Raw genomic sequence first — 26,864 nt, forward strand, 5'->3', positions numbered from 1 at the left:
TTTGGGTAATCTTAGGGTTCACCTTGTTTGTTTTCCTTCTCTGTGCTGCCTGTTGTCCAATGCCTTAACACTGTTGTTTTACATATTTTTTTCTAGGAGCAGAAGTCTTAGAGTATGTTAGTAAACTAAGTTTATACTGTAGATTCAATGTTCCAATATCTAGTAGGGAAAGTCTTCCCTCACTTTTCTTTTTATTTCAAAACATTCTTGGCCACTTGGCTCCCTTACTCTTTCATATGAATTGTATAGCCAGCTTACTAAATTCCTTTAAAAAGTCCTCTTGGGTTTTAGATTTGGATTGAATTAAATTTACATAGTATTATGAGATACAACTGATATTCTTACATTTTCATATGCCTTGCCCTTGGATGGGGAAAATTAATATCATAAAATACTATGAAGAACAATATTTCTAACTAAAACTTTTCGATACCTTTAGAAAGAATTAGACACATAAATGTTTGTTTTAGATATAGAATATATACAATAAGTATATCTAACAGTGATAATCATTTTTCATGAATTTCTTAATTTTAAGATTAAACTACTTATCCTAAACCTCTATCTTTTGAGGCCATTAGTCTGTTGGATGTTTATCCAGAAGAAGTATCACTATAAGGGTAATATATCTTCATGGCTCTGTCTCAGTGTGAATGCTTCTGTGAGAAGGTATGTATGTAGGTGTTCAGATTTAATAATAACACTTATATGTGCCATACCCTGTTCCAAGTGCTTCATTAAATCATGTATTAAGTCAAACCAACCATCCTTATTTTACATTGAAAAACTGAAGGAAAAAAATAACTTGCCCAAAGTCAGGCAGTTTGTAAGTTGCAGACTAGGCTGTAAACCCAGGTGTCTGTCCATGGAGCCCATCTCCTTAACCTTATCCAATGTATTCCATATGCTCCTTTTAAAGTGGATTGTTGGGACTTCCCTGGTGTTTCGGTGGTTAAGAATCCGCCTTCCAGTGCAGGGGACGTGGGTTCGATCCCTGGTTGGGGAACTAAGATTCCCATATGCCGCAGGGCAACTAAGCGTGAGCATCACAACTAGAGAAGCCCACGTGCCGCAAGGAAGACCCAGCCAGCGGAAAAAAAAAAAAAAATCAAAAAGTGGACTGTTAAAGCTGATATTTTCAGTTCTTTCAGTCATTTCATCATCAAATGAATATAAAATTTTAGCTTTAAATCTAAATTATTAAATATATACATTTATTCAACAAAACATTGTGCTTTTTCTATATATCAACACTGTATTAAAAAATTGAGATGTAAAAATGAGTACGTTTGGGGAATGATAACAGCTTCTATGTATGTAAATCAATGTCAGATTAATTATTCATGAAAGGCTTTGTGTTACTCACCTTTATTCAGATAGAATTAAAAGGAATATATTTGGTAGAGAACAAAGCATAAAGTTGGCAAGAGAAGCTCTTCAATTAATTTCAGTAGGAAAGAATTCTAAGGTAAAATTAAACTTTGGGATAATGTTACACCAATTCAATACACAAATGACCATGTTAAAATAAAGAGATATGGTTATAGTAAAATGAATAAGCTGTTGTATTGTATGTACTCTTAATGGTATAAGCTATTTGGAGTACAATGGAGCCTTTCATATCATGTCAACCATTTACTTAATAAAATACCACAAAAACGAAAACATTAAGACTTTTATAATCATTCTCTTTATCATATAACCACCACATAAAGTACAGATAATGGGGCATGATAATACTTTATCAGGTCTAACATGATTTATCCAGAATAGACTACATTACTAATTTAATATGACAGTTCTATTATGTAGTGAGTAAAATAAAAACTCTCTGTACACACACACACACACACACACACGCACACACACGCACGCATGCATGCATGTAGTCACAGACACATGCATTTCAAATTTCTTGGAGAATGTATATGTCCTCCCCCTGCTCCCAAGTCAGGTTATATGGATCTGACAAAGGCTGGAACACAAACATGAAATATGGGAATTGCTAAAGTGTTAGGTTAGAAGGAGCGTAATATATAATTAAAAACAGATGAATGGAAAGCTAAATACTGTCCCTAAATATAGTATTTTTTTTTTCAGGAATAATTCCTTACAAGGCACACACAGCTTTATTTTGTAAATTTTAGTAAAACGCTGTGAAACGGCAATGACAATATCAGAACAACAACGACAACGACAAGTAAAAAGGGATTTGGGGAAAAAAGGCAAAGTGACATCTTCCATTTCTTTTCAAGTGCATCTGAACAAGTACAAATGGCAGGCACACGCCTCCATGTGCAGTTGTCTGGTGGTATTTGCTTGTGGTTTTCTCTTGCATTTTTTTCTCACTGAGTAATACAGAATTACACCATGCAAGCAACTTTAGTCCTCCAAATTCCTAAGGGAACTATATCTCCTTTACGTTCACATGCAACTCCAAAGGGGAGTTATGAGGAGGGCTTTAAAATTCTAAAAATTTTATGCAAAAGAAGTGCCCTTGGTATAGAAGGAGTACCAATCATTAATATAATGGTTTCACTATTGAATATACTGATGGAGTTATTTGGGGTATTTTATAAAGTGTGCAAGATAGAATCCTGAGCAGGTTTTTTTTAAAAAACGACTAGTTCCTACAATTTGTATTAAATTATTAGTGGGAGAATATTATTGCTTAAGTAATGTGGTGTTACAACCACCATGAACTACTTTCTATAGCTGTCTTGATTGTTAAAAATCAAATCCAAGCTTTGAACTCTACAGATAAATTATTACAAAATAAAGTAATACATCATAAGTATAGTTCTGGGCTAATGCTATTTGTTTATTTTCACCAAAGATTAAATATCAACATGAATAAACCACTAACATGAAAGGAAACGAAGGCATCCAAACCCTCCAAACCATGTGGGTGTGAGATATTAACATTAATACCTGTTCAGAAAAATCTCAGAACTTAGAAACCTCAGGCCAGTTTTACATGGTATTATTGATGACTCATGGTATTATTGACTGGGCATTTAGAATTATGAAAAGCTGATAGTTTTCTCTCCTCCTCAGCTTCCTTTTCCTTAATCTCTTGTATATACCATTTGAAACTCAATAAGATTTCTTGAACTTCTACTACATACAAGGAACTAAGGTGTTGTGGAGGATAGTAAAGATTGAAGAAAGCATAGACCCCACTCTTGAAGATCATAAAAGCTAGTAATAAAGAGAGAAAAGATGTTTATAAATAACTATGATACAATAAAAAGAGGAAAAGGGAGGGAGGGAATTAATGTTTACTGAGTGCCTGTCACGTACTAAACTGTGTTAGAAGTTATACATGTGTTATTTCAATCCTCACACCCTTTGTTGGGATAAGACATGATCATCTCTGCTTTATAGATGGGGGAAATGAGACTCAGAGTGATTGAGTAACTTGCCCAAGATCACAGAGCTTCTAAGTGGAAGAGCCAGGGTTTGACTTATGAGCTGTCTGGCTTTGCTGTCTATGCCCCTCTGTTTTAAGTGTAAAGTAATATAAAAAGGTGTACAGATAAAATGCTGTGGGGATTCAGCAAAAGGAAGAAATTACATTCAGCTAAGGTAGAGTAACGACATCTTGATGGAAGAAGTAACATGTAAGTATGAAGGGTTATCATATTTGGATGTGTGGAAACTAAGTGTATCTAGGGGCTAGGAGAGAAGCAGTTCTGGAGAAAAGACTGGTTTAAGAAAAGACAAATGAAGGAAAACATATTTGAAGAGAAAAAAGTAAATGTTTTGATTCAGTTTGGATGAAGCATTGTGCAAACTGACATCCAGAAAGAAATTTAATGAAAAATTAGTGGGAGATAGTGCTGGAAAAACAGGACAAATCAAAGGATTTGAATGTCAGGTAAGGAACTAAATGGTAGTCATATTGAGATTCAAAGTTTGGGAGTCAGAAGAATGACATAATCAGAACCGTGATAGAAAAAGACATACATAGGTTGATATCGGTTGATGCTACACTCAGTCCCAACCCTTGATGTCTCCACTATACAGACAGGAAAAAGCTAAATGTTCACTTTCTTGACTCAGCTCCCTTGCAGCAGTGACTGGCCAGGCGACAGGCATGTGTTCACAGTGGGCAGAATGGCAATGGAGAAGTCATGGTCAAGAGAAATAGAAATGGAGAGTCCCTGCTAGGTAGGCAGTGAGCTAGACGCAGCTAACTGTTCGGTCAGCCATTAACAAGGCTGCACAGAGCATGGGCACCATGACTGTAATACCCGGCAGTAGAGAGGAAAGGAAAAGGAGGACCTGGGATGAAGACGGTTCTGGAGAAAGGGAGTGTAGGCATGAGGAACCAGGAAAGGACTCAGTCATCAGAAGAGGGGTGCCTAGATCTGGGCAGAAACCCAATTATTAGAACAAAGGCATGGCACCAGGACTACACTTAGAGCAGTGGCATTGATGCTGGGTCACCTGCATGTTGGAAAAAGGCCTCCTTAAATGCCTCATGTCCAAGGTCCCAAGGAAAACTGGGGATTAACCAGATGTACAGACACAGAGCAGGTCTTGCACGTGTGGTTAAAGTCATCCTTGGAATAGTGGGTCTGCAGAATTGACAGAACTTTGACACTCTACCCGACTAAAAGAACAGAGACTGAGTCTGTCTTGTTCACAATTTCACAGCCTTACCATTTGTGCCTTGTACCTAATAGAGGCAAAATAGATACTTGAGCTATTGAAATTAATTATGTTATTATGAATTTATGAAAAAAATATCAGGGTGACTTTCATGTCAATAGATTAATTTTGCCCCACCCCCTGAATAATTCCCATTACCTCTAGGTTGAAATACAAATGTTCATCGTCTTTTTTTCTAATTTCTTTCCCTTCTTTCTTCCCTTCCTTACTCTCTGTTGCCATTTGTTCTTTTTTCTCTTTCTACCCAATCATTTTTTCAAGACTCTGTGGCATTATTTACTCTAACCCGTCCCTTTTCCTCTCCAAGAATTTGATTTCCTCTGATTCGGTGGGTTCACAGCAATATTCTCCCCATTTATTCCCCCGCCTCTTTTCCCATCTTAACCACAGCTGCTAGAACTGCCTTTTTTTCTTTCTAATATCCTTTCACCATCTCATTTCCCTCGTCAAGAACCATTTTCTCACCCAGTTAGGTAAACGCATAGATTTACCTCTCTTGCTTAGGGCTTATTTTCGTATTCAATTTCATACTGTCACTGTCAACAGTGCTCACTGCTATTCAGCTTTCTAGTCTTCGCAATTTTTTAGCAATTTAAGCTAAGTCCAGCCAAGCTGTCTTCAATTTTAGGAAGATGATCAGAACTCCTTGATTATAAGATATATTATTCCCTTTTTCCCACTGGTCTGCAAAATAAACCCCTATTAATCTGGAAGTCCATACTAAATAATGTGTGATATCGAAGAAGCAGAATTGAGTTTCACTGTCTTAGAGTTTTGCATCATATAACAATATGAATAAGATGAGGTGGTGATGTTCAACCTATGCAAGAAAACACTCACTGACATAAACATTTGCATACGAATAACAAGCAGAACAAAGTTAACCAATCATCTAGTACTAAATGAGAACTTCATTAAGAATTCTCTAGTTTAAAATCTAAAATTGGAAGTTTCTTCTGAAAAATACTATAATGATGTAGGGATAAGAGGTAGGTCAGACTTTTCCTTGGGGACACAGCAACAAAACTGCCTATTTTTCATGGCATAGAAAGACAGTGTGAGGGTATTTCTTGTCTTCTCATTTCCCCTCATACCTATCCTTCTTGAATCCATTGCTTTCCTTTTGCTGTGACACGAGGAAGGCACTTTGGAAGAAATGATCATGTGACTTGAGTGTCCACTAAAAGCAAAATTGTAGCCAAAATGAAGGAAAACCAGAGCAGATCACCTTTTGAAAATGCCAGTCCTATCCTCCTTCAAAATTTCCAAAATTTTCACGTATAGGCAGTTAGGTAGACTGTTTTTCTGAAGAGCCATAGTAAATATAAGACTTGCGGGCTTCCCTGGTGGCGCAGTGGTTGAGAGTCTGCCTGCCGATGCAGGGCACAGGGGTTCGTGCCCCAGTCCGGGAGGATCCCACATGCCGTGGAGCGGCTGGGCCCGTGAGCCACGGCTGCTGAGCCTGTGCGTCCAGAGCCTGTGCTCCACAACGGGGGAGGCCACAGCAGTGAGAGGCCCATGTACCACAAAAAAAAAAAATAAAAGTCTTGCTGTGAAGGTATTCCGAAGTGCCATGATGTACTTTCAAATCTTAGCTACAGTGATCCATCCATAGGTGTTCTTGGTTCTGACCATTCTTGGCTTCCTGCGCTGGTTTATCATCTTTCTTCTGCTCATTCACTGTGGCTGTGTAGTCAAGATTTAGTATGACCATGTTCTTCCTTTTACAGTTATCCTCTTTAAAGTCTCACTCCTTAATATGCTTTTAATGCTGTTTTTTGTCCAGTTTTCCGTCTTTATATCCATATCTGAGTTTTCCATTCTGTTTTGTCTATAGGACACTTACACTTGGATGTTGTAGCAGATGTAGGTGCCAACACACACCACTGCCTCCCTCCAAGACAGTGCTAGAATAAAGGTCCCGTATGTTCCTACTGCTTTCTGCATTCCTCGAGTAGCTGGAGTGTGCTGTACCTTCTGGGGCAGGCCAGAAGTGCCAGGGAGTTAACACCCAGGCACGACTCTTACCAATGAAGGACGGGAGATCAGTGCATAAATGCATCAATTTCCCTACCCTCAGTGGGGAGATTCTGAGGCAAGCTCTACACTGTCTCTCCCAGGTTCCTCATATGTTTTATATATGAGTATATTTTATATATATATATATATATATATATTCTTATAGGTTCACACACACAGATATATATAGATATGTATATATACAGAATAAGAAGGGATTAAAAATACATATCTCTGAGATCTAGATCTAGGATAATAATACTTTCAGGGCTATTGTAGCATTAAATAAAATAAAGCATGCAAAGCCCCTTTTACGTTGTCTTCATCTCATTGTAATGTAGCAGTTTCAAATTTAGGGAATAAACTACAACTTTCTTTTGTGGGTTTTTTTCCCTCCAATAATTAGCTTGAGATAACTTAGAATACAAGAGTGAAAATTATAAATAGAGTATTCTCTGATGTGAATATAAATTAATTACTTTTCAAGATATTTCTCATGAGTAGTGTGAAAAGGACTGTTCTCCTGAAGGCATTTTTGTTTATTTCGTTGGACATCCTGAAATTCAGAGCTCATAAAAACTATAAATAATATTATCATGGTCTAGTATGAGAATTCACACACGATAGACAATTTATGATATTGATTAACAAAGATATCATGAAAATCATTTATTTACGAAACAATCTAGGACAGAAATAACATTCAGTATATCGAGGGGAAAGAGATGTAAAGGGAACTCAATAAATAACTATGTTATTTACAGGTATTATAGTGTTAAAGGTGAAACATTAATAATGGCATTTCCTTCTCTCTAGATTCCTACTGACTACAATAAGTGAGATTGTTGTTTTTTACTGACTCTTCATTTCTGACAACTCCCTTGCTTTGTACTTTCATCTTTTTACACAATCCTCCCCTCCCTAATATTTCCTCATTTTCTTCATTATGATTTAGGGCCGAAAGACTGTCTGTTGAGTGCATTCACATTTAATTATAAACCATATCTTCAGCAGTTAGTTTATATTGAAATGTAGAACGAATTCAACATCTGTCTATAATGAATCAAAAGTAGCTGGTAGGATCACAATCTAAATAATCAGTCTGTGTGTATTTACAACATTAATAGTAATGATTAATCAGTACTTCACGCAAACAAGTTCATACCCAACATCTACTACGAAATCATTTTATCTTACATGAAAGTCCTGTGGCATTGTCTCAGATCAGTTAGGAGTTTTGCTTTATATGACAGTACATTGTTAAACTTGCCATCTGGTCCAACAGCTGATGTGGCTCATACAACCCTTAAGAGGCCCTGAAGCTTTACTCCTGGGAAATATTTGGTCTACTGTGTGGTGTCATGATTACTGGTTCATAATTTTTTTATATCCTTTGAAAAGAATTGCAGAAAAACCTCCACGCTGGGAAAATCCTAATTGAAATTGATTTGTTAGAAGAAAAAGAGTTCACTTACCTCAGGACCAGGCTGACCCTGAAATTGAAAAGAAGAAAAAAGGAAAAAGAATTACAAAATTGTTTCTTAAGTGAATAGTTTCAGTACCAAAATTTAAACTAGTTCTGAATATCTTTTCAAAATATTTCTGAAGATAATACCTAACTACTGACAAATCTCATTTGTGATTTTAAAAAAGTTATGTCATATCTTAATATTTTCACTCTATGCTATTTATCTAAAATCTTGATATTATGGTCGTTTTGTGTAATTCCAAAATGACTCAAGAGTTTTAGTATGCTCTAGAATTAAAATAGAGAAAGAGAAGGCAAAAGGTGAAATACATTTCACATTATAATAATGAGTGGGTTACATAAGGGGAAGGTCTTCTAGCACAGACTATTTTTATGAGCTGCATATTCAGAGATGGCACAAAGTGAAGAAAAAAGAGGCAGATATTTTAGTTTTAGAATTCACTGACACTTTAAATTTCTCATTGTTTCAATAATATTTTACGTCAATTAAAAAAAATAAACATCTATCTTTTGCTCTGCATAACCTAGCCTAAGGGCATTTTTAAACAGATATGAGAGGTCTTTGGCTCAATTAAAGTACATCATAACTCCTCATACAATCAATAGATTATGTAGCCTCTGGTCAATCGGATTTACTTTGAATGTTACTTTTTTGTTGCTTAAGCTGATAAAAATTTCCAAGCAGCATAACTGCAAATGGTTTTCACTAAAGGAAAATCACCTGTGAATAAAAGTATTGACTACATATCACCTTCTTAAAATCTGCAGTTGGGTTTTGTGTAAGATGAGATGAAAGAAAACGTTCACACCGAGTTAGGGAATCTAAAAAATAAATGATATATAATCTCATTCTAACAGCTGTATGCCACTGGGTATTACACAAAAAAGCATGGACCTAATCCAACTCCCAGAGAAGACTCTCTCAGTCCCTCTCCAGGCTTGGAATTTCTCTAGGTACTTGCCTTCTTACTCACTGGGGATAAAACAGATGATTTCCAAGAGCTTTGTCTGAAAATGTGGTTGGCTAGATGTTATCTAATCAAACCAGGAAGGGGAGCTACACCAAGTTACTGTGGATACTACTTACCCCACTCCTGACTCTTTAGTGATGGAGAGGGAGAAAGAAAATACCATTCATTCACTCCTTACTGAGTCCCAGGCAACTCTGGATATGTTACTCCATTTATTCCTTATAACTGCCTTGCATTTTATAAATGAAGAAACTGAAGCTCATAGAAATAAGCTAAAAATCACACAGCCTGTAGTTGGAAAAGCCAGAATTTAAACCCAAAGCTGATTCCAAAGTTCATAGCAGGCCATTTTGCCTTTCACTCTGGAAGTTTAAACTCACAGCTATATGCAGACTTGCTCAGATCAACGGTGGTCCCAGGGCACTCTTTGCGTGAGTGGATACCAAACTTCCCAGCCACTCCTGGGCTGCCACAGTGTGAATCTCTGCTTCCAGATGCAGACCTAGGACCAGCAGGCACCCAGCCTCTCAACTGACACCTGTACAGAAACCAGGCCAGCAAAGCTTCTTGAGGGGGCTTCCCTGGTGGTGCAGTGATTAAGAATCCGCCTGCCAATGAAGGGAACACAGGTTTCAAGCCCTGGTCCGGGAAGATCCCACATGCTGCAGAGCAACTAAGCCCGTGCACCACAACTACTGAGCCTGCGCTCTAGAGCCCATGAGCCACAACTACTGAGCCTGTGCACCTAGAGTCCGTGCTCCGCAACAAGAGAAGACACAGCAGTGAGAAGCCCGCGCACCGCAACAAAGAGTAGCCCCCGCTCACCGCAACTAGAGAAAGCCCATGTGCAGCAATGAAGACCCAACGCAGCCAACAATAAATTAAAAAAAAAAAAAAAAAGCTTCTTGAGGGCAACAGACAGCCCTAACATCAGCTCTGAACATGGAGAACCTACAAGTGCAGAGCTGTTCACCTCCATGTAAATATGGATCTTCCGAGATCCATGTAATGGATGAAATTATAGTATGTGCTCACTTGCACTTGCATTCTCACTCTCCCTCTGGATACTTTAAGCTTCTGATCTTTCCAAACTTTTAAACTAATGCAAACTCAGAAATGTGAACATGCGTCTTTTTAAGAACCTCAGAATACATTACGTGTCTTAGGTTTTTTTTGTTTTTTGGGTTTTTTTGCAAAAACGAAAACATAGGATTCTCTAAAATCAGAAAGAATTTCTTCAAAGGAATATATTTTAGCATCATTGCTGAGATTTTTTTATTCCTATGGTTGTTTTACAAATTATAGGCTTTTCCTGTCTGCCTTTAAAAAGTGGCATTTCTGCCATTATGTTGAACAAATGATTTTAGCACAATGTGTGTATAAATTTGTATGTCATTATATACAAATATACATTGTATTATGAATTTTATGTTAATGATAGTGAGAACAAATAGTAAATGACAGTGAGATTAAAAAGTTGACTTTTACATAGGCGTTGGAAAGTGTGTAGCACCAGGGAACTCAGATTACCTTAACATGTGATATGAATTTCAGGTGTGTTTGGTGTGTGTACATGTATGTGTGTATGTGTAGGGTGGAGAACGTGAAAAAGAGAGATGGAAGTGGGTTGGTAGAGAGGCTTTGCAGAAAAACGATGCATACAACATGGCAAATCTGGCAACGCTCCCTAAAATGTGGATTACACAGTGTAAGACTTACAAATCGTACACAAGATTCCAGGACTGCCTACGCCAAGTCTTCTCACTGCATGTGATATAACAAACTATTCACTAGGAGACACCCAGAATACCTGTAAGAAAACCGTCTAGCAGCTGGAGTCTTGTAGTCATGGTACTAGAGCCATCTGGCCAAATGAGTGAAGTGATGGAGGAGTGGTTTCAGCGGGTGTAGAAGTGTTAGCTTCCCCCGCAGGAGAGCAGAGCATAGAGGGAGAGTAGACAAGAGCCCGAGAAGAGCATCTCAGAAACTCCCTGGTGACTGAGGGCTGTGATACATTTACTTTACTGTGATACATTTTAAATAAAATTGCCTTCACTTACAGAAACTTGATTAGTATTCTCCATGCAACTCTAAAAGGTGCTACCTCTGCTTCAAGGTAATTAGAAAGAAATCACTTCAAAAACTTAGAAACTCACCGTTAAGAAACTCAACCTTTACTACCACTTTTAGTACCCTCAGATTCAGATTTATTTCATTGTCTTGAATCGAATGAAAAAATACTTCAAAATAATAATTTCTATGATTTTGCATTTTGGAACCCTGCCTGTCTAAAAAGATCATTGGACAATGATTACCATAATGTTATTATCTCTTGAAATTCTCAAATTCACATATTCAGATGTCAAGCTTATTTTTCTTTTCAGAAGAAAAGAGCACCTGAAGTAAGCACCCAGGTAAAGCTTTAGAATGACATCACAGGAACTTTGAGTGGCAACAGGATTATTCTGGTGGCAGAGGTTCTGAGGACCAACAGGAATCCTATCATGGAACCATCTCAATGGGATCACTTAACCTTTCAAGAGTCGCAGTTTGACCTAAAGTCTGTGCCAGTAAATAGAACAGATGTACTCTACACTTGGAGCCAGGAAGCAGGAATTTTGCCCATCCTCACTTCACATTTAATTCCCAATACCCCAGTGCCCAAGTGATAAGGTGCTTCAGAAACAATCACTGAATTACTGAAAGGTGAGAATATTTTGACTGATCCAAAAATGATTTACAATGTTTTTAGAGAACCATTAGAAAGCAGACCATCCTTAAATTATAGGGTTGTATTTCCAAAATGTAGCTTCTTAATCTCTTGGTTTCTGCTCACTGCAGAATAAACACTTCTATGTCAAAGAGGAAGTCTCCTCCCTCAGTGGAATCTTCCTCAGATAATAGAGATGGAACTAAGGCAGAAGCCTGCAGAGGCATCAGAGGAGGATTTAGATACCTACATATGTGCCTCAAAACAAAAAGCATGAGAGTGCTATCTTGAAGAAAAATCACTCCCTAGTTTGATTAAACCTCCACATCTAACTAACGTGAGAATGTTATATCAAATTACTTTGTAAATTATAAAATGCTCCACAATTATAGCATGGCAATTTAAAGTAGGCTATAAAACCAACAAGTCATTCAACTAATGCAAATTTAGATAAAAAGTGTCTATTAATTTTAAAAACAAATTAATATGCAAATGCTAAACTACAGAGGAAAGCAATTGAAGAAATAAAGCATTACAGCTTATGTGTGTTAATTAAAAAATGGCTTTGCAGGGGCTACCCTGGTGGCGCAGTGGTTGAGAGTCTGCCTGCCGATGCAGGGGACACGGGTTCGTGCCCCGGTCCGGGAAGATCCCACATGCCGCGGATCGGCTGGGCCCGTAAGCCATGGCCGCTGAGCCTGCGCGTCCGGAGCCTGTGCTCCGCAATGGGAGAGGCCACAACAGTGAGAGGCCCGCGTACCGCAAAAAAAAAAAAAAAAAAAAAAGGCTTTGCAAAGACTGCATAATCTCTCAACGTCTATAAGCGCTCATGCTTCCAAAGACTCCTACGCGTTTGACTGAGACAAACGTTCATAATTTATATCGCCTGTTGTGTTACCCTACAGGATAGATATTAATAATTCTTGTTATTAATATAATAAGAATTATGTGACCTTAGCCACGGTCACATAATATGACTTAGACTATTTCAATTTAAGGTTTTCTTTCGAGAAATATTTAATCCTTGGTGGTTTTAATTCTGGGAAGGAAAAGTCATATTCTACTCAAGAGGAAAATAAATAGCTATAGTCGCAAGCCTGGTGGATGTCTTTTTTTAATTTGAAAGAGAAAGAAAGTGACAGCAAACGTGGAGATGGTTTTGTTGGGTTCAATGTAAAGAAAACAAAAATTCATTCAAAACTTGGAAGATTTCTTCCATGATATTTGCCTTTTGTAAATAAATAACATGACTCATTTAAAGATTTACTCATATTTAAGCCAATTAAGTCCTTCCCACACTAATTTTAAAACATAATTATATTTTCTAACACCATAATATTTTTAGCTTTCTTATGATTAAATGTTCATAATGGGAACATAAGAAAAGTAAAGAATTTTATCATGTGCATTTTTTGTCATTAAAAATCTCACATACAGAGCATACGAAAGATAAAGACTCCATTTATGCATTAATTTACAATATTAAATTGTAATGGATGCCTAATATTCCACTGAGGTTGATTTTTGGTATTATAAACAGTGTTTACATATTTCTATATAAATATTTGACTATTATGATTATTCCTTATGATACAACATGGGTAATGCAGTGTTATTCCAATTATAAACTTCATACATTTTATTTATTGATATTGTAGTATATAAAATACAGATTATATATATTTTCTAGGATATAATTCTACATGTGTATACATATGTATTTATTCAGACATATATTTGTAAATCTATGTATATGAAGAGAGAAAGAGAAAGAAAGAAGAAAGAAAGAAAGAGAGAGAAGGAAGGAAGGAAGGGAGAAAGGAAACAGAAAGGGAGAGAGGGAGGAAGAGAGAAAAAATATATGAAAATAGTGGTTATCTCTGGGTGGCGGAATTATGAGTAATTATTTCTATCTTTAGAGTTTTCTAGACTTCACAACATTTTACTAGCCTCATGTCTTGATTATAAAAATATTTATTAGCACGATACCTAATTCACTGCAGAAAACTTTTAAACAGAACCTTAAGTCAAATTTTTTCCATACTAGGTTCATTCACTCCAAGATCTAGGTCAGTGATTTTGAATTCCATTTTCAAACTTTTTCTCAATTCAGGGTGTTTTTAGTTACTTGGAAGAATCTGAAAAATTCTTAAACTATTCTTTAAAATTCAGTAAGTAAGGTTTTTAAATTCACCTTCTGTGTATGCCCCACATCGTTTCTAGGAGTAGGGTTGGGGTAGAGACAGGGGCAGGAGAGTTTTAGAGGAGTCAAGCATCCCCCATGTACACTGGGGATCCCTGCTCAATTGAGTTTGCTGGGAATCTTTGCAATTTTGCAGGGCAAAATATTTGGGTTTTGGGATTTAGCTGTATTATTTTATAAAGCCATTTAAAGCAGTGGTCCCCAACCTTTTTGGCACCAGGGACTGGTTTCGTGGAAGACAGTTTTTCCACAGACCGGGGTGGGGGGATGGGTTTGGGATGAATCGAGAACATTACATTTATCGTGCCCTTTATTTCTATTATTATTACATTGTAATATATAATGAAGTAATTATACAACTCACCATAATGCAGAATCAGTGGGAGCCCTGAGCTTGTTTTCACTTGTCACTCACTGATAGGGTTCTGATATGAGTCTGCAAGCAATTGATTTATTATGGTGTCTTTGCAGTCAAACCTCTCTGCTAATGATAATCTGTATTTGCAGCCGCTCCCCAGCGCTAGCATCATCGCCTCAGCTCCACCTCAGATCATCAGGCGTTAGATTCTCATAAGGAGCGTGCAACCTAGATCCCTCACATGCACAGTTAATTAGTAGGGTTCGCACTCCTAAGAGAATCTAATACCACCACTGATCTGACAGGAGGCGGAGCTCAGGCAGTAATGCGAGCGATGGGGAGCGGCTGTAAATACAGATGAAGCTTCTCTCGCTCACCCGCCGCTCACCTCCTGCTGTGCGGCCTGGTTCCTAACAGGCCATGGACCGGTACCGATCCGGGGGACCCTGATTTAAAGGACTTATGCTTTTGGATATAAATGTGTATCAAACTTCTAAAACATACTACATCTCCAAGCCTTTTCACCAAGTGGCATGGAATCAGGAAGGTGTAAATAAATAAGTTTAAAAACATATGTTTAATAGGATACAATAAATACATGGAATACACATGAGTAGAGACACCTGCTCAGCTTCCACTGTTTTGAAAACACACATATTTTAAAGAATGCAAAAACCATTTTTATTGCCCAACCAATTTTTCTTAAATTGTATATAATGAATAATTTGTTTTCTGCCATGTTTATTAACATCTTTGAAAGTGTGTTATTTTGATTGCACCAGATAAATACTGGAAGCCAATTTATAAATATCTCTCAGTCTGATTAAAATTTATATAAGTGCCCAATTTCAATTTTCTAAATTTTGCACAAAAAAAAATGGATTTAGTGCTCTCTGCAGCTGTCTTAGATGTTTGTGTTAATAAATGCATTAATAAAAGCAGAGCAAGTTGATAACGTGTGAGTTGCATAATGCTTATTGCTCCAATGAAACAGAACCCAAAAAATGGAAACCTACCACAAAACTGGGGCAGAGCGGCTCTGCAAGCTAAGAAGCTTGTGTGCTTTAGAGACCAAGGTGTTTAGGACTGCCTCATAAATCTATCACTTACTGACTACCACAAGACACCAGGGGCTTTACAAATGACATCTCAGTTACAATAACTCTACAAATTAGGGCTCATTTCCATCATTTTATAGTTGAACAAACCAAGTTTCAGAGAGGTTGGGTAATATTCCCAGTCACACAGCTTCAAAAAGGGGAAACTGGAATACGGACATGGGTTTTTCTGACTTGAACCCTTTCGTGCTCTCACTTGTATCATGCTGGCGGCTGAAGCCATGAGCTTGGGCAAGATTACCCAGAGGAACAGGTAGCAGTCATCCTTAATCCTCTTTTGAATTGGATAAGAGCTATAGCTGCTCTAGCTAGAAATATCCATACAAGAAAAACTTAATTTTGTATACACACAACAAACCCCTTAAGTCCATCCATGGATTCTCTAGCAAATCCTTCATCCCAGGTCAAGAATCCCTGGGTAGACAAAGATAATCATTTTAGGGGAAAGAGACGAAGAGCGTCTCCAAAGGACACTGAGGAGGAAAAGAATTAAAAACAATAACAACAAACACGAGTTTATAAAGCCAATACTGGAGAGAATTTCAAAAAGAGAAATTAAAATGAGGATTGGAAAGAGTCTATTGCATTTAACCATTAGGAAGTCAGAATATTTATTATAATTGTTTGAGCAGGGAGGTGAGAAAATTAAGACAAGAATAAGCTCTAGAGGTGGCAAGCAGGTGTCATACCAAGTGGCAACTCTGGTTGCAAATGGCCACCTGGAAGATTCTGAGGTTGGGTTATAGAGTTTGGGAAATGGCACTGGGATTAATCAGCAATGTCTACAGAAGGCAAAAATTGGAAAGCATGTGTACCAACTCTTTGCCAATCTCAGTAGACAGTTCTTTTGAGTATCTGTGTATAAAGGGAAGAACAGAAACAGGATAGTAGCTAAAAGGGATATAGAGTTGGAGAAAAGTTTTCTGTTTATTTGTTTTCACAGTAGGTGGGAAGGATTTGAAAATGTTTGCAAACCGACAGAAAACTATTAGCTGAGAGGAAAGAAATGGCTTGTAGAGCAAAATCAATATACAAGAGAACACAAAAAGAAGTGGTATCAGAGAATCAGGGTGAGGAGAAAGGGTATCCTTTTGTCTAAGAAGAGGAGAAAGAAAGTGAAGACAGATGCAGATACATTTGGATGTACAGGGGCAGAAAATGGAAATATTCCTAGCTCTAAACCTCAAGACACTCTCAAGTAGAAGTCTTCTGAGTGTGGGATGGAGGTGGGAAAAGTAAGGTTGATTATTTATTTATTCATTCAATCAATATTTGTTAAGCCACTCCAGTGTGCCAGCCATTCTTCAAGTACTAGGAATATGGTAAATGTAATAAACAAAAGAGAGTCCCTGCCAACAAAGCCCCACCTGCTTGTGGGGGGAGACAGACTGTAAGGGAATGTTTATAAATAATGCTGCAGGTGGCCATAATGGCGAAGAAGAAAAATATATGAAGATAAGGAGAGTAGAGTAGGAGGGTACCATTTCATAGGGTGGTCATGGAAGGAACAGAGGAAAAGAGGGAAAAGGAATCGCAAGAGGAATGCCCTATAAGGAGATAGTCTTCCAGTCACTGACAGTGGGTCTGGAGTGGAGGGAGCGATGGGAACGGGGCAAGGTGTGCAGTCATAGAGGTGGAAGATCCAGGTCATGTGGAACTTTGTAAGTCATGATGAGAACTTGGCTTTTAATTGGGGTGAGATAGAAAGCCTTCGAGAGGAGCTCTTGTACAGAGAAGTGACATAATCTGAATTATATTTGAAAAGGATAGTGTTCACTGTGGGGAAAAGAGTGTAAGAAGGCAAGAGTGTAAGTATGGAAGGAAGTTAAGAGGCTTTGTAATAATCCAAGTAAAATGTAAATGATGGGATGGACCAGGATAGTAGCGGCAGAGGACAAAATGGTAGATCCTGCACATATTGTGAATAAAGTGGTGCCAGATTTGAAGACAGATTGAACGCCGGGTGTGAGAAAAAAGGAGTCAGGAGTGACTCCAAGATTTGACTGGAGCAACTAAAGGAAGGAGAGGTCATTTACTGCTGTGCTGAAGGCTAACAGGAGCGGCTTTGGAGAATTTGGTTTTGGTGGAGAATTTGGTTTTGGACATGTTTGGGAGATCTGTTAAAGAGCCATGTAGGCATGTTGAGTAGATGCTTGGATATACAAGTCTAGAGTTCATAGGAGAAGTCCAGCTTGGAGATATAAATCTGGGAGCCTTTGACATATAGATAATATTTAAAACCATGCGATTATATGCAATCACCTAGCAACAAGTGAATGTAAATAAGGAGGAAAAAAGGTTCAAGGACCGAACCTTCCAGGACAACATTTAGAGACCATGAAGAAGTAAAGGAACTCGCAAGGCTGAGAAGGAGCGAGGTAGGAGGAGTACCTTGAAAGAGTGATACCCAGCAAGGAGATAGGCAAGAAAAGGGTTTCAACAAGCAGGGGGCAATCGGCTGTGCTGAATATGGTCCAGTAAAATTTTAAAGGAACCCTGATCCCTGAATTTGTCATGGTGAATGTAATCAGTGACCCTAACAAGAACGTTTCAGCAGAGTGGTAGAGATTAATGGTCAGGGACAGTTCGTCCCTTGTGGCAGGAGGAAAGGCGGGTACAGATCTAAGTAAATTATCAGATTTGGTGGTGGGAGTGTATAGAATTATATTCTGATGGTTTCTATTTTCTCAGAGAAATAACAATCAATACTTTCAACAAACTTAAATGGGAAGGAGATGCTGGAGGATTCAGGAGCAAGAAAAATGTTTGAAATAGCTAAGAAAGTTAGAGAGGGACTGGATTACAGACATGGACAGCACCACACATCCTCTTGAGATTAGTGGTTGTGGGCTGAAAATGAGACCAGTTAGCAGAGTTGTTTTTCTCCATCTGTATTCAGCTATGTGGATGCAGGTGCAGAGCAGAGGATAAGTTGGATTTAAGTAGGTTTGAGGTCTCCCCAGGTCAGGACAGAGGGAGAGGAGTTACAGGTGTATACATACAAGAGCATGAGTATAATGATGGAATGAGACACCTAATCTGTTAAGGAGGGAAGTGGGGATATAGGAGGTCTGTGGAAGAGTGTTTTCCATTTTTTTGTGTCAGATGAATTCCATATTATATTTGTGATATACCCAGTAGGTTATCTTTAATAAGTTCAATTAGTAGAATGTCTGGTGTAATCTTTTATTATAGTTTTTAACCAGTGATGTTTTAACAATTTTTTAAGCCATACTTTTAATTTATTTTAGCTATGTTCCTATCTCTTTAGGCTTAATTGCAGGAATACAATTTCAATAACATATACTCTAACAATAATAAAGATAATATTATCTATATTTATTCAATAAGGACTCAAAAATCTTTGGAAGTATAGAGAAATTATGCAAAATATGTTGCTTAAAAGACTGAATTTCCCTATAATTCTTGTTTCTAGACATTGTTCATGATAAGCTACCATAGAATTTCCATGAATTACCCATTCCTACATTTTCTGTAACAAGGCCAAAGAAACTTTACCAAGCAAGTCACAAAACTTTAAGGGTTACAGTGGCTATGTAAACAAAGTGCTGCTGAAATGTCAGAGGAAGAAATATGGCACTTGGAGGACTCAGGCAGTCCCAGCAAGAACTGACCCAGTTTCAAAACTTCACTTCTGCTCCATCAAAGGTAATGACATCTCATTCTGACCAAATCAAGGCTTAGTTAGACCTGGCAGTCAAAGCTCTCAGCTCAGCCTCTGGAGAGACCCATGGCCCCCAATTGCTCCAGGCTCCTGGCCCCTCAAACACCTTGTTCCTGCTATTCACCCAGCCTGCGTGCCCTCCCGCCCATTCTACTTGTCAAAATCCCATCCAGGCTTTAGGGCTTTCATCTCTTTCAAAGATCTGCCTGAGGGTTTCCCTGGTGGCACAGTGGTTGAGAGTCCGCCTGCCGATGCAGGGGACACGGGTTCGTGCCCGGTCCGGGAGGATCCCACGTGCCGCGGAGCGGCTGGGCCCGTGAGCCATGGCCGCTGAGCCTGTGTGTCCGGAGCCTGTGCTCTGCAACGGGAGAGGCCACAACAGTGAGAAGCCCGCATACCGCAAAAAAAAAAAAAAAGATCTGCCTGCTTTCCCACAGCAGGTAGGAACTTTATTTCTTCTGAATAGCCCCAGATCATTTTCTTAATTCTTTTATGACATTATATTCTGCCTTAAATTATGGCCATTGGTATCTTACCTCTCCTATTAAATGGTATGCTCCTTGAACAGCTAACACTTACGGTGCTGATACAATATGCCAGGCACTGTGCCTTTTGTTTTGCAGACATCACTAGGTACCATTACCAGCCCCATTATACAGTTGTGGAAACTGAGACAGAGAGGGTGAGTGACTTGCCCAAGATCACACAGCTAGTAAGGGGAAATACTGAGATATGAATTCAGGTCTGTCAGATTCCAGAGCCTATACTTTTTTAACTATTATGCTATACTGCATCTTGGACAGTGGCAGGCATATACTAAATATTTGATTTTTAAAAGTTCATCTTTATATGAATTTTTATTCAATCAACCTACTAAATGCCAGGCACTGTGGTGGTGACAGAAGAACAAGGAAAAATAAGGCATGGACCCTTCAACGGGGGAACTCACAGTCACAAGTGACACAGAGAAATTCATACATTTTCAGATTCCCACGTTTTATTGGACTTTATCTTCCCAAGCAACTGGAAAACCTTCTGACAAAGGCTTAAATTGTGCAAACTAGTTAAAATTCTCTCTTCTCACTGTGATAAAAATGATTGTATTGAAAAATAAACCACTTAATTTAACAGATAACGTTATACGGTTAATGATGCTGGGACGAAATTAGAGACTGTAATGTTACCAAGCGTATACTGAATACATTCAGCTCTTCTATAATATGAATGTTCTCAGTTGAGACAGGGAATGTAACAGCATTTTTAGAGCCACTGGCTAAATTACCTCCATTGATGAGGCTTAGCAGGTTCTTTCTGAATGATTCTAAATAACTGCTGACAGGTAGAAGATGGTGTTCCATGGGCTGTAGCCGCGGCATGCTAAGAAGCCTGCTGGGGAGAGAATAAAGCTCGAGTTCCCATGCATGAATGGTTCTGTGTCCTCCCTGGATCATGCTGACTGGCCATCCTTGAAATTGTATAAATGAAAGGAAGTAGGCCCAGGTAGACGCTTGCATTAATAATTGGTGTGAATGAAGTAAATTAGGCTAACCCACCAGGTCCTTCCTAAAGGGGTAGAGAGGCGGTACAAACCTGCAGAAATAAAGTCTGCTAAAACCATCTCTTCAAAGCTTTCAACAAACTGCAAACCCTAGCCATTTATTGTTTTCTCACTGAAAGGAGAGCTCAGGGAGAAGTTTTAGTTCACACAAACGCACACGCACACGCACAGTATAGGTATATGAAGCATGAACCAGGACATGAGAGTTATGTAGCACTGTCCTTATTCACAAAGGAAGTCAAGGGACCTGGTTCTGCCATTAAGCCAAGGGAGGATTTTTCTCTGATGTTAGAGGGCAGGTGTAGTGCAGTTTGGGGTTCCTTTAGCTCCTGGGTCTATTCCCACATGCACGATCTGTACTACAACGGAATCTGCCCCCCTTATTTGTACAGTCATGTTGTGACTGAAGGCAGGCACAGCTAAAGGCAGTCCCAATCAGAAGAGAGAGCTCAAGCAGTTCAACCAAACCATGATTCATTTTCAAATTTTTGAAGGAAACAATACGTGTGAAACCTCTTTGCTTTGTGATCCTAGAGAATACAGTTTTCACCTGCCTATTTCCTGGTGTAGACATTTCCCAGGGTTCTAAATTCTTTTCAACATCTCCCTTTCGTGAAGAGCCCACAGTAATAAAGAATAATGAGAAATATCAAACCCATTTAACAATGGGGTAGAATCATGTTTTCTTCTAACTTTTGTAGGGAAGAAAACGAATTTGTTTTTGCAGCAATATCCTTTACAACAAACATACATCTCATTCCGTCTCATGTCACTCCATAATAAGTTTTTATTCTTTCACTTGCATAAACATTAATCCTGTCTAAATAAGACCTGAATCCAAAAAAGCAAAATAAAAAAGTTTATAAATAAAGCCAATAATTCAAATACTTCAACTTGATACTAAGCAGATTCTCAAACTTTCTCTTAACCCTATTTTAATTTAAATTAAAGTAAAAACACAAGTAATTAAAGATTAACAAAGTTTTGAGGTTTAATTCAAGTCATTGGAAGACAATATTATTTAAAAGTAGGAAACAGATTTCCTTCATGGTGTTATTCTATTTCTTAACCACACAAATATTTAAAAAACAAAAATGTAAACGTTTATGGCTGATTGAAAGACATCTTTACCTAAAAGTTCTTATTTCTCTTAAGAAACCGAAACCTCCATGTGCAAAAACAGAATGCACATGGCTACTTCATCTTAAGCATCACTCAAGAAACACATTTAATGTTGGTTTGTGCCATGATGATAAGAACACAATGAACTATGGGAAGTGTCATTTCTGGAAAATTAGTTAGCTGTAGATCAGCAACAGACAAATCTTTGTAACAGATGTGACATGATGACTTTGATAAGTTGAACTTTTTAAAACATGGAGCATTTTAAAAGACATCCTCAGGGCTTCCCTGGTGGCGCAGTGGTTGGGAGTCCGCCTGCCGATGCAGGGGATGAGGGTTCGTGCCCCGGTCCGGGAAGATCCCACATGCCGCGGAGCGGCTGGGCCCGTGAGCCACGGCCGCTGAGCTTGCGCGTCCGGAGCCTGTGCTCCGCAATGGGAGAGGCCACAACAGTGAGAGGCCCGCGTACCGCAAAAAAAAAAAAAAAAAAAAAAAAAGACATCCTCCTGGAAATGAACTAATTTAGATAGAACATACTGTATGCCATTATTCATAAGCCCATTTTCATCACTGCAGAACAGCTATGTCAGTGTGACAACATCTTCCTTAAAATTCATGTTTGGGATCCACTTTTAGTTAATTAATTTAAAAGGTAAAGAGAAAATCTGGACTCTTATCTCTGAGGTTCCCAGCAACTAAAATTCTATAACTTTCATATTTTATGCACTCTGAAACTTTCCATAATTTGAAGATAAAAATCTCAGGAAAAGATCCTTCTTCTAAAAATAAATTTTTTTTTTACTTAGAAAAATTTGAGCTACAAAACATTCTGAATGAAGAGTCAATATCCTGGTTAATTGTTACAGATGAACTATTTCTAAATTTGTTAGAAATAAATTAAAAGCCTATAAATGCCAAATATAAGAACTTTAATAATTCACTATTATTTTAGTATCCCATTACATATATATTTGGATGCTAGACAAGGAGCTAGTTTTACATAAGTACACACATTCATTTACTGGGCTTCATATGATGCCCTTGGTGGATAAAGCCAAACATTCAACTAGCTTTGGTTATAGTTTTAAAAGTAAGAAGTTTGAAGATCTGTAATTCAGGATGCTTTTCAAATACCATGCTTGGTATGCAAAGGTATTTAAAAGGCTAGCCAACACAGAGTGAGACAAGGTGGGAACAAATATGTAACAAAAGAGATGTCATTTTCTAAGAGGTTTATCATGCTGATTTTAATAGTAAGCCACCTGCTGTAGCTACTGTCAATGAGCAAAGCAGGATATAGCAAGGAAACATTTCACACCTGAAATGATGCTGACTTCAAGTCCCCAGATAAGAAACATTCTAATATAAACCATCCCCTTTTGTTATCAAAACTCTTCCCAAAAGAAATTCTTACATTGTCTATGGAGTCTAATTTACTGACAATATAAAAGGATATTATAAATCACTGAAAGTACTAAAGTAGGTCACATCTTGGTAATCACTGTACTTTAGGGCTATAGATTGAGTTCCTACTGCGATAGAGAGATGATTCGGGTCAACTTCCAATAATAATTTACAAAAATGAAAGCTTCCTATTTAATTTACTTTTAACAGAACACAAGCGTAGAAAATGATCTGGGTGCTCTAGTTATTAGAATATTTACAAAGTACTGGAAGTTACAGAAATGAATAGGAATGAAGGAAATTGTCTACCCTTTAATGATACTTTTTAATAACAAAATAAAAGCTTCTTCTCCTCACAATGATGCATAGCGGGAGGTTTCCCAACCCAAATTCATTTGCCTTGTGGTTTTGATTAAATATATGCACATAGGAAACCTCATATTATAGGAAATATATAATTTCTGTATGAGTTTCTTATGAATTATAATATTTGGTACAAGGTCAAGCAATGTTTCATTTTGTTTAAAATGTTGTAACGATCTGAAATCGCCTTCAGTTTGTTTACACCCTTCAAAGTCTCTCCTTCTAAACTCTATTAACATTACCAAACTGAAGCTAAATAAGGATTTTTTTTTCCCTCTAAATAGGGGAGTTAATGCCTATGGGAAAATAACATTCTTAACAAATAAAGCCCAGGGGATCCAGTCAGGCAAAGGAATAAATCCTCATCTTTCACACAACTTTCAAACTGGTAAACAATACAAGAATTCAAAATAGTTTCTTTTCAAGTCACGCCGTATAAGGTACAAAGTAAGTTTGTATGTAATGGCGATGCCAGATCAACTTTCCAGACATGAAGATTCAATGATTAGAGGCTTAACTTTAACATGCAAAGTAGAGGGTTGGATGGAGATGGAGGGGGGCAACAGGATAAATAATCCGCACAACTGGAAGTGGAAGTTTAGGTCATTTCCTATGTGAGGATATAGAGGGTATATTGGATAATGGTGAGACTATCTGAAGGGAAACCACAAGCTGATTAGTTCCACTCCAAGGGATGTTTTTTAAAAACCAGTTCTTATTCTTTACCACTGATTAGAAGTCTAAATGAAAGGCTACATATGGAGAAAGATATATCCATCCAGCCATTACAGCAAAAGGGCGATAAATTATCCAGGGTGCCTGCAGAGAACCCCTTAATCCACTCTTTCAATTTTCACTCTCACCTGCGAAAAAGTCTGAAACTGTATGCCAGTTGGTTGTTAATAATGTGCCCTGGGAGGGAGCGAGTTGAAATTGTTCCCCAAACTGCAAATCAAGAGACAAACTATGTGCGTCTACTCCTGTTGAGTGAAATGATATATCAGAACAGAAGATGGTGTCTGCAGTACAGGACGAAAGTATGCTTTCATGTGTCCTCTAAACTCCATGGCTCTGGGCAGCAAAGCTCTGAAGCCCTTATATTTCTACTCCCAGAAGAATATCCTAACATAGATGTAGCTAACAGAAGCCTCCAAAAGGAAGTTTGTGATATAAAATTTTAAATAATTGTTTTTAAATTTGTAGTTTCCAGATTGGATTTCTACTGTGCCTGCCAAACATTCTCCCTCCTTTTCTGTGGGTTAGCTACACAAATATGGATTTCATTTGTTTATTAATGGAAGGAAGTGGTGACTCAGACGCTTTGTACAGATGCCTCAGTTTTCCTATTTCTACCCTCCTTCCACAGAGCACTGTAAAATGTAACCAGTTCAAAGCTAGGAGGAGGGGAGAGTGCAGGGGGGCTGGGATTAGGAAAAGCAAGCCCCTTGCCTCTCTGGTTTGGTCTGCAGCCCAGGCTCCCACCCCCTGGACCTCCTGACTCCTGATCACCTCAGTCCCTGGACAGTCCATTTTGTCCTTTTCCTCAGTCTGGATGTGGGCTCTAATCAAACCTCAGCATCATCTCCTCCCCAAATCTGCTCTTCCTTCTCTAGTCTCTATCCCATGGTCTGCACTATTATTCCCCAGAGCAAGGCCTGAGAATCACCCCCACTTCTCCATCCTCCCCATCCTTACATCTAGTCACACATTCTGCCATTTCTACCTCATTAATACACCCTGAATCTATCCCATTCTCTATATCTCTCCAGGTCATTTTATTTCTCACCCAAGTAACTGCAACAACATATTAACAATCTCTCTCTTCCCCTTTGTCTTCCTCCTATCCTTTAGCAAGAGTGATCTTCCTAAAATGTTTGTCTGACCATGCTACCCCACTTCTTAAATGCTTCAGATTGTATACTTTTAGGATTTACTTAGCATGGCATGCAAGGTCCTTCACCACATCCTACCCCAATCCCTGCTTTCTATTTACTTCCTCATCCCCTCCTTGAACTTTACATTTCAACCTTAATAAGCAGTTTTCCTAAATGCCATTCTTTCGTGTATCTCAAAGGTTTTGAACATGCTAGCCTCCATGAAAACACTGCACAACTTAGACTTTTCACGTTGACAACACTGTGTCTTAGATCCAGAGGCAACCTGATCCCCTCCCCACCAAAATTTGGGTGATTAACCCCGCGATGGTTCTTCCGTTGTACCTCGACATATCCTGAGCATATTTCTCACATGATATTGCTATGTTTTTGTTTTGTTTTGCTCCTAGTAGACGCTAAGGTCTTTGAAGACAGGGGCTATCTTTATTTGCTATTGTATCCCCATCATGTATAGCAGAGGGCATGGCACATATTAGGCATTCCATATGAGTCTGATGAATGAATCATTGAATAAGTGGGCACTATATTTTAGATAACTGTATGAACTAATTATTAATAACACTTTAAGTCCCTCCTGCCTCTATATCCCATGATGCCATCCTTTATTCATTTCTTTGAGCATATAGAAATACTTGTTAATAAGACATTCTGCAGAAATACAAACTAGAGATGTATATGTGTATTTTTGAGACTGAAAATATTAGCAAGTAAGGAAACAAGAAAAAGCTTTATTTTATTTAATCCTAAGTAAATCTTAAGAAAGCATGGGGACTGTGAAGATAAAAAGTGCATTAAAAATATCATTCATAATGACTAAAAAAAAACACCATAAGAACATTTAGGTAACCCGGGCCACTTTAGATTCCAAGGCTTGATGTCTTTTTAATTCCACCAAAGCAAGAACTAAAGTTCATTTAATAACTAAAGGAGAGAATTCTTTCTATATTATGGTTCAGGACTCAATTCAGAGCAAACAACTCATACTTAGTTAATTTAGGCCAAATGTAGGCCAACATCACGGTGTCTAAATGAGCAGAAATTAAGCAGGAGCCACTCTTTGAGTAAGAGGAAACCATAGCATTTCACATAACTAGTTTGGAAGGATGGGGACATTGAAGTCTTCTCTGTAATCACATGCCGCTGAAGATTACTAAATGCTTGGCCATTCAAGAGGAAACAATAACATACCCTTAAGTCACTCATTTGACTTTGTTCAAAATATTTACATTCAAAAATGTGTCCAAACTGCTTTTTCATAGCACTTTATTTTAGTGTGACTTTCTTTTTTTTTT

The 26,864-nt window shown here is 38.0% G+C and overlaps 1 protein-coding gene across 2 annotated transcripts in view; it reads right to left on the minus strand.

Moving 5' to 3' along the window:
- The window catches only part of COL25A1 (collagen type XXV alpha 1 chain), a 461,595-nt gene that overhangs the window by 157,990 nt on the left and 276,741 nt on the right, over positions 1-26,864 (minus strand). For both annotated transcript variants that reach the window (XM_065877601.1, XM_065877600.1), the window contains exon 5: positions 8,172-8,189. In XM_065877601.1, coding sequence (XP_065733673.1) covers positions 8,172-8,189 — 18 coding nt within the window. The remainder of the gene's footprint in view (positions 1-8,171; positions 8,190-26,864) is intronic.

This window comes from Phocoena phocoena, chromosome 5 (genome assembly GCF_963924675.1).
Source record: "Phocoena phocoena chromosome 5, mPhoPho1.1, whole genome shotgun sequence".
Classification (NCBI taxonomy): domain Eukaryota; kingdom Metazoa; phylum Chordata; class Mammalia; order Artiodactyla; family Phocoenidae; genus Phocoena; species Phocoena phocoena.